Below are 12,500 nucleotides of genomic sequence, written 5' to 3'. Positions count from 1 at the left end.
GTCAATGTTGGGGAAGCTATGGTAAATTTAGCATGGCGGAGGATACCGCGTGACAACTCTGTCAAGTGTCTTTACCGTCTCATGAACCCACCGGCGTCTTAAACCCTTTAAACTGTCCCATCTCTCTCGGGGGCAGACATACGGTGCGACCAAAGTGGCGAATAGTACCTATAAAAAGCCAGGACAATGTCCTACTGTCTCAACATAAAGCCCAATAAGGAGACTCTGGGCCCTGGGACTTGATAACGCTCGGTTAATGAGAACCACGGGGTCCTTCCTATCTCCCAGCCCAGACTGTAGGGCTAATTAAAAGCAGACAATAGGTGTCCAGAGATATGCCTGAGATGTTCTTTTCAGTACGACTGGACCCCCGCTTCAAGTGAATAGCGTTTAAGTTCTCAGTGGGCATGTCACATGATATGTCCTAATGGTTTTTCCTCCCCAGGTTTTTAATGTTGAAAGGGTTGAATAAGTTAGTCGTTGTGCTAGCAAACATATACCTTCTAACTTCGCATACATGTGCTCAGTGATTCCGCTTAACAGAAACCTATGGTAAAACGGCTCATAACTAAAACGGTCCAGGAATAGATCTGCATATTTACTATTTAAAATATCAATAATACATCCCCGAAATATCGACAAAGTATCATAACAACCTGTTGAGCAGCAAGCTAATATCTACTACAACACATTAAGGCTGACCAAACGTCCTCTTTTCCCCGGACATGTCCACTTTTTACGTCCCGTCCGGGGCGTCCGGGGGGGTTTTATTAATTGATGATAATGTCCGGTTTTCGGACATTATCTCGTCGCATATTTGTTTTTGCCTCGTCGCATATTTGTGTTTCTGGGTCTTTCACATAACCTACTAGTTATTACCATATGTCTATGGTTATTACGGCCTTCCAAGTTCTGGAATTGGTATCTCCCCTACGTTCCACCTTCTTGCGCGAGCTGACTGTAGAGAGAGTCTGTCATTGGGCGACCGATCTCAGGGTTGCCAGAGCCACGATAATTATCCTCCAAATACGACCATTTTGAGCCACTCTGTTTACAACAGCACATTACATCTGCAGCCATGCCTAAACGTAAATGTAAGTTCACGGACGAACTAAAGAAAAAATACCCATGTTTTCGCCTCGCCCCCTCCCCCCCCCCCCCCCCCCCCCCCCGCAACGAAGTGTCCTCTTTTTCACAAACTCAAATCTGGTCACCCTATTCATTGTTTTATCTAGCTTGGCGCTTAGCGGCCAGCTGGTACAACCAGGGCTGCCACCGCTGCTGCGGTTTCCTCTCATGTCGGTTGTCATCCAGCGAGTTCACAGTATCTTTGAAGTGCTTTCAACCTCCCGTACCGCCTGCCTCCACGTCGCATTCAGACGCCCCGCATTCCCCGGAGAGGGTGACTTACTAACGCCGCTAGTCATTAGCCAAGCGGGGCTACGGTTATGATGATGACACGTGTTAGCGGCTTCCCGCTATTCCGCTACACCGGGTCTTTTCATTAGCGTGGAGCGCTCAGGAAGCTAGCTTGAATTAGCTTGAATTAGCCCGTAGCGCCTCCCTAATTACAGCCCCATTTAGGATCACATCCAGACTCTCTGGGTGCGTTTACGTTTTCTTGTGTGCATAGTAGAAAAGGAAACAAGTGAAAATCAAGTGTCTTTGAATGGCGCGCATGACGAGCCCCTCCGCTAGCTACTACACAGCGAGAGACACTTCCATCCATTATCCCTCCAGCCGGCGTCAATTTAACGTACATTGCTTGTGGACCTCCAGCCAACACAGGGAGTACCGCATCCAAAGCAACAATGTGACCTTGTCCTCCCTGTGCACTGGCCCTGGGTGCGTGCTGCCGTGCGGGGCTTGGTTCCCGCGGGCAGGTGGTTCTGTCGGGGCGAAGACGCGTGAAGCCTGGGGCAGCGAGAGAAGGCTTCATTATGGGCGCCCACTGAGGCGATTCCGACAGGCACGGACACACAGGGCTCCGTGTTTGGGGGCTTAGAAAGAAAGAAGGAATCGAATATGACATCATGGCTTTCGTTTGGGTGCAGCTCCTTAATGACAAGTATTATAAAAATATGCTATAAAAGCGTCTGCTAGAAAACTAAATCTGAAACTACTACAAATGCTGGCAATGCAATGATTGCTACTGCATTTTTAACCTCACTTAACCTCCTAAACATACAAATGTTTTACTTCGTTCACTGTGTAAATGCTCTCTTTCAAGTAAACAACTTCACCCTGATCTTTTAATTTCTGAACCAAATAATAAACAACACAGAAATAAACCCAATGATGTCTTTCCTTTTTTTACAAAAAAATCGAGATAGACTTTGTTGGTATTTTATCTCCTTGGTTCTCACGTTTTGGGCCGACCCAGTTCTGCAACAGTTGGCTATTACAATGGCGTCTGGTCCTTTCACCAAGCAGCAACAACGGATAACATTCAGCTAGGGAAAGGTGAGAAGGGAACGTACACCGGCTTTAAAGAGTCTCTATTGGGTGCCTAAACCACCAGCCTCCTCTTTATTGTTATAGCCATGTCTGGCGTTCCCCCGTATAAACCAACGTCAATTCAATTAAACAGATTTCCCTAGTCGATTTCCCTTCTCTCTCTGTCCCTGGCTCTTCCGCTTATGTCTGTTTCTATCCTTTCGTTCTCTTTTTTCTTTCTTTCTCGCTTTCTTTCGTTTCATACTTGTTATGTCTCTCTTCTCTGTCACTCCATTTCCCTCCCTCTCACTCTAATCTATTTCTGTCCCTTACTCTGTTTTATCATCTTTCACTGTTTCCTCTGTCTCTCTTTCTCTTTCTGAAAGTAATTTTTCTGTCTTACTCTCTCCATTACTATCCTTCTATGTCTCTCTCAGTGTCTCACTCCCCCATCTATCTTTCCCTCTCGCCCTATGTTGGCTCACTCCCCCTCTTACTCCCCCTCGTCTCTCCTCTTGCTAACCCCCATCTTCTCCTCTTCATCAATCTTTATTTATCTCCCCCCCCCCCCCCCCTCCTTCTCTCCCTGCATCAATAAGCAGTGCTCCTCTGTTTCCTTTGTAATGGAGAGCAATGTCGCCAAAACAGAAGGTCGGAAGATAGTGACCAATTTCTGACAATACCTATTTTCTCGGGGATATGGTGGCAAATGGCTTAATGTGCCCTTTAAAGTGAAAATGAAAGTAAAGTGTGTGATTGGCTGGGAGTATCGAGCCAGGTGGGACAAACAGAGGCTCCGGACAACGGATGGCAACCAGACATTATACCTCGAAAATACCCAGCATTACCGGCGTCTGCCCGGCTGTATTTTTTTCCTATTAATCGCGCATTATGACAATCATTTGCCGAACAACACTTATTTAAGATGCACTAACTAGAGTGTATATGGCTAGTGGGATTCAAAGACACACACACACGCACGCAAAAGCACAAATGCATGCAAACGCACACATGCTCGTTTTGGACCACAGCTCTTTCGTTTTTAAGGGATACTGTAACACAACAATGAATCTAAACAGATAATATGACTGAATGTATGTGTGTGTGTGTGTGTGTGCGTATAGGAGTAGGCGTGCGTTTGGTCAGTCTCGTGACACGAATAAGCAGTCATAAAGTTCTAGAACACATAGGGATAATTTTGTGTTCTGTCACCCAGTATTTGAACTTGTTGAGCAGCTTGGGAGAGAAACTCCAATACATTTACACTTCTTTGAATTGTTAGTTAAACACTGAAGAGCTCCAAGCTGATGTGTGCGTATATATATATATATATAATATATATATATATATATATATATACAAACGCACACACAAACACAGACACACAGACACAAACACAGACACACACACACAAATGCTAACGCGCTAATATGCACACACGCACACACACGCACACACAAACTGCCACCAGGTGAGTATCATTAGCCTTGATTAAGTGCCCCGCTGCGGTGTCCGCGGCGGTGATTCCGGCGCTTGCTAGCTCTGTCTGCCGCCGCTGGCTCGTTATAACACCGGTGCCATGGCGACATGAGGCCTTACACGGAGCCCGGGGGGAGGGGAGGGTACCTGGTGATGGGATGAGAGAGGGAGAGGGTGGGAGAACCAGAGGGGGGGCTGGTTGGAGGGGAGTTAGCAAGGAGGAAGCAGAGGGAGGGGGAGGAGGGAGAGAAAGGGAGAGAGGGGGAGAGACACTCTTTCCAGAGTTCATATCAGGTATACCAGGCCGTCGAGGTGGAGACGGAACAGAGGGAGAGAGGAAGAGACAGCTGCACTGGGAGAGTGGGAGAGAGGGAGGGAGGGAGAGAATAGTGGGGAGGGGGGAGGACCGATACTGGGTTCTTCTTGTGCCACACTCTGGGTTTTGAGGCATTAAATCTATGTTCTTTAATCATTGAATTACAGCTTTGCAGACCTGATCTGTCAGAGCTCTTAAGTGGCTCCGGCAGGGTTTGTAATTCTGCTGTTTCGCTAACTCTGACCACTAGTAAATTCTGCTGGGTTTCTGCCCCTCCCACTCTTACGGGGAGGTTCATAGTGTCTCTAGTTGTAGTTGATCCTGGATTGGTCTGGTCTAGAGGTGTAGTCTAGTGTAGTCTATTCTGCTCTGGTTTAGTCTGGTGTAGTCAAGTGTAGTCAAGTCTATTCTGGTTTGGTTTGGTCTGGTGCAGTATAGTGGAGTCAAGTATATTATGGACTGGTTTAGTCTGGTGTGGTTAAATCGAGTGTAGTCTGGCCTAGTCTAGTCTAGTCTGGTGTGTTCTAGTCAGGTCTAGTCTGGTGTAATCGAGTCTAGCCTCGACTTGTCTGGGGTGGTTTTGTCTAGTCTATTCTAGTCTGGCCTGGTTTATTCTAGCCTAGTCTATAACCTAAAAAAAGGATTTCATTGTTCTGTGTGTGACTCCATCACTCACCCACCAAGTCTTGGAGCTTATACATGGCGGCTCAAGATGAGTAATTCATATACTTAGTCTCAAATCCTGGTTTTCCAGTACATTCACTGCCTGAGTCTCTGGCAGCAGCAGAGTTGTGATTGTCAGACCGGCCGTGTGCACCAGGGATGATAGTCAACTCAAACTTTCCTTCTCTCTGTCTCTCTCTGTTCCTCCCAGTCTGGTCCTATTGAGCGGCCCAGGCTTTGTCTGGTGATTAGGGTGCAGACCGTGTGTGTGTGTGTGTGTGTGTGTGTGTGTGTGTGTGTGTGTGTGTGTGTGTGGGTGTGTGGGTGTGTGTTTGTTGTTTACCGCTGTAATGGCTGATAAATGAGGGGCCTGCCTTGGCGTCCCAAGATCCCATTAACACGTGCTGCTTCGCTCCCCATCACAATTAAGTGTGGGAACACACACACACACAGATACACAGGCACACACAGACACACACACAGACACACACACAGGTCTGCAGACACTCCCAACACAATAAAAAGGGAATCAATGGGAGGATTTATGAGCATCTGTCTGCTGTCCACTGGCAGTAAATATAGCATTCAAGCTAGCTTTAGGCCCCATCACATTCCTACCCCTTACCCCTTCCCCTTACCCCTTCTAAACAAGGGGGAGGGGTAAGGGGAAGGGGTAAGGGGTAGAAATGGGATTGGGCCTTAGTGTTAGCCACGACCATCTTGCCCTTGCACATATTCTACACTTCAAAGCCACCTGTTGAAAATATGTGGATTGTAGAATGTGAGAGAGGGCGGTTTAATTGATCCGGGAAACAGGTCCTCTGTTGTGAAGTAAATCAGTCAGTATGTTAAATAAAATATTTTAGTAACACCCATTAATTTAGGGTGGTCATTGCTGCTTTACTCTGAATCTAGCCAGTTGGTGTCCAAACTGGCCACTAGATGCATTACGGATTTCATGGTTGGATAAGACTGGATTGGAATAGGCATACTAAATTAAGATACTACATGAAAACAAAACAAAATATACAATACCAGTAATATAAATTTAGCAACAACATTTGATTGTAAATATCAAGTTTGTATATTCACAATTTAAGTCTGTAAAATTAAATACGTCAATATGATGGTCATAGTTTGGTCAAAAATTACCACCACCACCATGTCTAACCTAGAGACAACACAGGGAAGGAAACAGGTGGTAAAGACAGAAGACGAAACCATTCCAAAAAAGTACAGCAACCGAAATAAACACTACACTACAGTACATCCAACGAGGCGACCCAAACAAAATACAACAAAGCATACAACATGAACAAGTAGGGCTGAGGAAACCAGCCAAGACAACATCACAGTCTAACAGAAACATTGTGGATAGGCAGAGACTCTGAGATTCACAACTAAAAACAATGAGTCAAAGTTAACATGGTGTGAGCTTGTGGAAAAGTTTGAGTTTAAATAACTTTGATTTTTTATTTTTATTTTTTTTCTCACAATTTGACAAACATAGCAAAAATGACAATACAATAATAACAAAGACAAACAAAACAAACAAAATAAATAAAAAAATAAAAAAATAAACACACAAAAGCAGACTATATATCATAACAATAACCACAGCATTATCTATACTTTGTTGGCAGGTCAATTATAGAACAGAGCAGTTGTTGTTTTTTAACACTTCAAATAATGGTTGCTCTGTTTTAACTGAGAAATCAGTGGAGACCAAAGTTCTTGGAACATTTGTCCTCTATTATGCTTTTCAAAAGTCTGTTTTTCTAGTGGGAGAAATAACTTCACCTAGTAGCTGTCTTAGTTGTGAACTTGAATACAGGATTTGGTTTCGTCAATGTGATATAGTGTGCTCAATCAGCAACATGTCTTCCGCTGGTAGTGAATATAGCATTCATGTTAGCCTTTAGTTAGCTGTGACCATGCGGTTGTAAATATTCTACATACAATATTCTACCCACCACCTACATGTTGAAAATATATGGATTCTATTATCTGCTTGATTTGGTGTGCCACGCTCAATCACACACGCTAAATCAGCACCATGGACAGAGGATGTTTCCTCTTTTTGGACAGCGACCATGACAATTACAGCTCAGGGGTCGCCATTTTAGATGAAGCCTTTTAAGCCTTGGTAATTACAGTCTATAGTCTATTATATTACTCCGTTATTTTCTTGGATGAAACAAATTAGTTGAAACCTTTGGGTCAACACAGTGTTTAAGAAGATTCAAGAAAAACCACTATATTTAATCAAATTCTATTCTTTATAAGAAAATGATATGCGTAACAATTATATATTATCATACAGGACAATAACTTAAAGTTGACAGTCAGGTTAAGTACATCTGTAACAAGGTCAGACCAAATCTTAACTGCTTCCGTTTTATTAGAAGGAACCTGTTACATCAAGCTGCAAAACTATACATGCATGCAATGATATTCTGTCATTTATCATATTGCATCACGTCATGGTCACACGCTTCGTTAACCACAATGAAACCTATAGTCTTAATAAACAAGCAGGCAATACAATTCATGGACCGGAAACCAATGAAATGGCCTAACTGCTCATGTGTCAGTACTGTTTTCTGAACTGGCCATGAGGTGTCAGAGCGCTCACAGAGTGATCCCACGAGCCTCCACTAGTGGTGCTTGTCTCGTCCCAAGATACAAGACTTGATTCTGTCAGTCTGCTCTCTCTGTAAAGGGGTCCAAACTTTGGATCTCTCTAGCCACTAATCTAAAATTAGAGACCAACAGTAATGCTTTTAACAAAGGACTGAAAGAATGGCTCAAATCTAAACAACAGTCCTCACATTAATGGTTCTTAACTGGTTGATTGCTTGATCATGTAGCCTTTGCTCTGTAGAGTATGTATGTAAATGAACATATAAAAATGCTTGCATTTGTTTTTTGTTTGTTTGGTTTTCTTCTTTCCTTTTTAATTGTTCTATCTTTTCAAAAGCCGCCTGTGGACAAATGTTGGGAATTAGCACGTGTGCTAAAACACTCAAACAACGCATCTGGTTTGTCCAATGTAATTGCTATGTCCACACCAAGTAAACGTTAATAAAAATACACCAAGGGGCGAGCAAAACGATTCTGTGCGTGTGTGATTGAGTGTGTGTGCTGTGTGTCTTTCTTTGGGTATCCATGTGTTGCTTACATTGGCCAATGGAAGTGTGGCCTTTTTCACACTAATAACGAATCACAAATTGTATACACAAATAACTTATTTTTTTTTAAATGGGACGTTTCCCTAACCTGGTTTTTCCTTTCTCTGATTTGCAGCTCAGCAGAGGACAAGTTCCGATGGAACAACCAAGGTAATGTTCCGCCAATACATAATAGTCTGATATTGTGATCCTTTATTGCTTTGGTAATATGTAGCCTGGTATTGCTATAGGCTATTTATATTATGTACTGTATATGACTGACTTGGGTGGCCATAGTGCAGGCACACACACACACGCACGCACGCACGCACACACACACACACACACACACACACACACACACACACACACACACACACACACACACACACACACACACACACACACACACACACACACACACACACACACACACACACACACACACACACACGCGGGAGGGATACTAGAAGATGAAGTTGTTGTAGTTGGAAATGCCTTCCTAATGGGTTCCCTCATAAAGAGTCAAAAGTGGTAAACGATAAAAGAGCCATTATGCTGCAATTTTACTTTTCATATTTGCGCTGTGGTGTTTTATGTCGAACACTGATTAAAAAATAAACCCCCAGTCATATTTTTTTTTTACACTTACATAACTGATAAATCACTTACATAACTGATAAATCGTGCTCCAGGTTATTCCCCAGCAGCACTTGGAATTGGTATTATTGTATTCGTTCATATTCAGTCAGTTAAAACTTTTTTTTCTACTTTTACTTATTGCCGATATGTTTAAACCCTGAGAGTACTTTCAGAATAGTATTTATAGTGCCTTGCTCATGCAAAAATGTGAGATGTGGGGCAATGAGGTCTTGGTTGTGTGATCCGGTGTTTACTGTTTGATGATCAATGTTTGGTTATTTATTAGTTGGTTTGTTTGATTACAAATGGATTAAGGAAGAACCAATGTCTTCCTTATCGTCATTGGTTCGTTTTGATTTCATATAATTTGTTGTTCTTTCCTTTTGTTTGCGTGTGTGTGTGTGTGTGTGTGTGTGTGTGTGTGTGTGTGTGTGTGTGTGTGTGTGTGTGTGTGTGTGTGTGTGTGTGTGTGTGTGTGTGTGTGTGTGTGTTTGTGTGTGTGTGTGTCCATGTGTGTGTGCAGATGGCCAGAAGGACATTGAGGAGGAGCTGACCACAGGTCTGGAGCTGGTGGACTCCTGCATCCGCTCCCTGCAGGAGTCTGGCATACTGGACACCCAGGAGTTCACTGCTGGAGACAGTAAGACCACCTGTCAGTCAGTCAGTCAGTCAGTCAGTCAGTCAGTCAGTCAGTCAGTCAGTCAGTCAGTCCGTCCGTCCGTCCGTCCGTCCGTCCGTCCGTCCGTCCGTCCGTCCGTCCGTCCGTCCGTCCGTCCGTCCGTCCGTCCGTCCGTTCTATTGGTTAAGCCTTGGTTGGTTCACCTCACATAATTTAAATGAATTAAATCAGGTTGGCGTTTGAACACGATCACATGAGCGTAACAGAATAAAAACAGATTATAGGGTTTAAACTTTATTACATGGGCGTAACAGATTAAAAGCGTGCGAGGGACACATATGATCAAATGGGTGTGACAGAATAAAAGAGTGCTAGGAATACACACGATCACATGGGTGTAACAGAATAAAGGCATTCTAGGGATACACATGATCAAAAGGGTATAACAGAATAAAAGCGTGCTAGTGATACACATGATCACATAGGCGTAGCAGAATCAAAGTATGATCGGCTTAGGCCAGGGTGATGGGACGAGACAGGCTGCACACGCCTCCTGTCAAACTTCACACGCTGGCGCTCAAAATTAACTTACAGCAACTTAGATGTGGAATGACCCACCTCGTTTTCTATCTCTATCTTTTCGACTCCCCATGCATTTCTCCCACTCTCGCCCCTATATGCGTTTGATGGTGTTGTTCTGTGGAGGAGATCCCAGGGGAGACTCTAGCTGTCAGGAGGTCTGCTTAGCCTTGCTACCAGTTTGATATGCTAATGTAGCCTCGCCTAGGAAGCAGCAGGCACACAGCGCACACGTATGCACACACAAACATGCATGCACACACACACGCACGCATGCACTCACTTTCCACAACTATGCACACACTAGCACACGCATCCACACACACACAAACACACACACATCCACACAGACACACACACCCTGCACTCACCTATACACATGCACCCACGTACCCATGCATGCCTATTCAAATACGGACACACAACACACACAGTCATTCACAAACGCAAGTGCACACATACACGCATGCACCTACGTATGCATGCAAACAGACACACACAGAGACATTGGCACACAATCAGGCACACAATCACAGAAACACATGCACTGACACACTCACGCACGCATACCTAAACACAGACCTGCACACAGCAACACTCACAAATTCACACACACACACACACACACACACACACACACACACACACACACACACACACACACACACACACACACACACACACACACACACACACACACACACACACACACACACACACATCTACCACCTAGATGCACAAATCTTCACAGGTATGAATATAACATGTTTTCTACACATACACAGATATATCTATGTCTATAAATAATGCCTGAAGGAACTCCATTATAAGATATATTCAGTGAGAGTACACACTTTTTTGGTACAGAGTGATGGAGAGGCAGTTTGAGGTCCTTTCCAGTGGGGGTCAATGCATTCTCAGCTCATGAAAGTTTCAAACATGTCAATACAAAAAATGAGGGGTCGGCCTTGAGTGTGTGCGTGTGTTTGTGTGTGTGTGTACGTGTGCGTGTGTGTGTGTATGTATGCGTGTGAGTGTGTGTGCGTGATTGTACTAAATTGGGTGCTTCCCCCAAACTTCCTTTAAAAGTCCTCTGTATGTCTTTAAAGTCCACAGCAATTTTGAACCGCATTAAGTCAAATTTTATTCATGTTGTTTGCATCAGATTTTTGGTTATTATCATTTCTTTAAGAAAAAAACGAATAATAGCAATTTCAGCTCTAGCGATGAGTAGGACAGCTAACGTTAATGCTACACTGCTCAATGCCTTTTAAAACTAGGGAGATATAAATATATATAATTCACGGTAGTGCTGAGGTGATTCTGTGTGACAGTTAACAATGCACAATAAACTGCTTTTGTAGTATATGACATACAGTACACTCATTGACTATGTATGTCGTGTGGTAAAAATACATTGTGATTTGCTCACATTTCGTAGCCCTCACAAAGTCGCAGATATTCACTGACGCTACACAGAAATAAAATACCATTCACTCACAAGATAGCGGATCTTCGTAGTCCCTAGCAACCACTCTGCCATTAGCAGCGTTTAGGAAAAGACCTTTCCCACGGACATTAGAACCACTAATGAGACGCGCTATTAAAATTCACCACTTGAACTGTCATGGTCGTTGTATGGAACTGACAGTTTATCTTTTTTTATGGTTTCAGCAATTTTATTGAGTTTAACGTAGCCCTGCAGGAGAAAAAACAGTTAGGTAGACACTGCTGGAGACCGAACACCACGGAATAGTCTTCACAAGGGGCACCGGTAAATGCTCCGTTGCTGTTGGTTTTATAACGTTGTCCTGAAAGTGCAGTCATTTAAATGCAGCATAGTGTCGTGCCCTATAGCCCCATGGCCCTCTGCCTGACAAACTGGCCCCGGGAACACGGAAGGCATATGAATAACATCACAGCTAGTTCAAGATATATGAGATGAGGACACAGGGGGAAGCAGGGAACCTCACCGGACCTTATACCTGTTTCTGGACTGCAGAGAACAGATTAAGAGTCAACCTACAATTATTATTATCACACTTTAGAGGATGATATCTTGAGTGTGTGTGTGTGTGTTTGGATTAATGAAGTGTGTTTGTGTGCACCCTGTTTGCACACCCACAGGTGACTGTGTATAAGTGTGCACGTCGATGTGCATGCATGCACACGCATGCTTGACTGTGCACATGTGTGTTTGCAGACACGCATAAGTGCATTTATTTACGCGTGTGTGTGTGTGTGTGTGTGTGCGTGTGTGTGTGTGCGTGTGTGTGTGTGCGTGTGTGTGTGTGTGTGTGTGTGTGTGTGTGTGTGTGTGTGTGTGTGTGTGTGTGTGTGTGTGCGTGCGTGCGTGTGTGTGTGTGTGTGTGTGTGTGTGTGTGTGTGTGTGTGTGTGTGTGTGTGTGTGTGTGTGTGTGTGTGTGTGTGTGTGTGTGTGTGTGTGTGTGTTTGTGTGTGCATCCTATTTTCCCGTTCCTTGTATTTCCTGGCCTCATTCTGCTCCAGCAGGCCCTGGTCACCCTGTTCCTGCTGAATAATAAAGAGACGGGAGAGAGAGCGGGACGCTGGAAGAATGGGAAGAGGGAGAGATATT

At 44.0% G+C, this 12,500-nt stretch overlaps 1 protein-coding gene across 1 annotated transcript in view; it reads left to right on the top strand.

Moving 5' to 3' along the window:
- LOC130387304 (catenin delta-2-like) overlaps window positions 1-12,500 on the top strand; it is a 78,921-nt gene that overhangs the window by 41,442 nt on the left and 24,979 nt on the right. Inside the window, exons 4-5 of the mRNA XM_056596330.1 lie at window positions 8,201-8,235; window positions 9,230-9,346. Coding sequence (XP_056452305.1) covers window positions 8,201-8,235; window positions 9,230-9,346 — 152 coding nt within the window. The remainder of the gene's footprint in view (window positions 1-8,200; window positions 8,236-9,229; window positions 9,347-12,500) is intronic.

The sequence above is a fragment of the Gadus chalcogrammus genome, chromosome 8 (genome assembly GCF_026213295.1).
Source record: "Gadus chalcogrammus isolate NIFS_2021 chromosome 8, NIFS_Gcha_1.0, whole genome shotgun sequence".
Taxonomy (NCBI): Eukaryota; Metazoa; Chordata; class Actinopteri; order Gadiformes; family Gadidae; genus Gadus; species Gadus chalcogrammus.
Note: the sequence above shows the minus strand (reverse complement) of the source record. Positions and strands in the feature narration are given on the sequence as shown.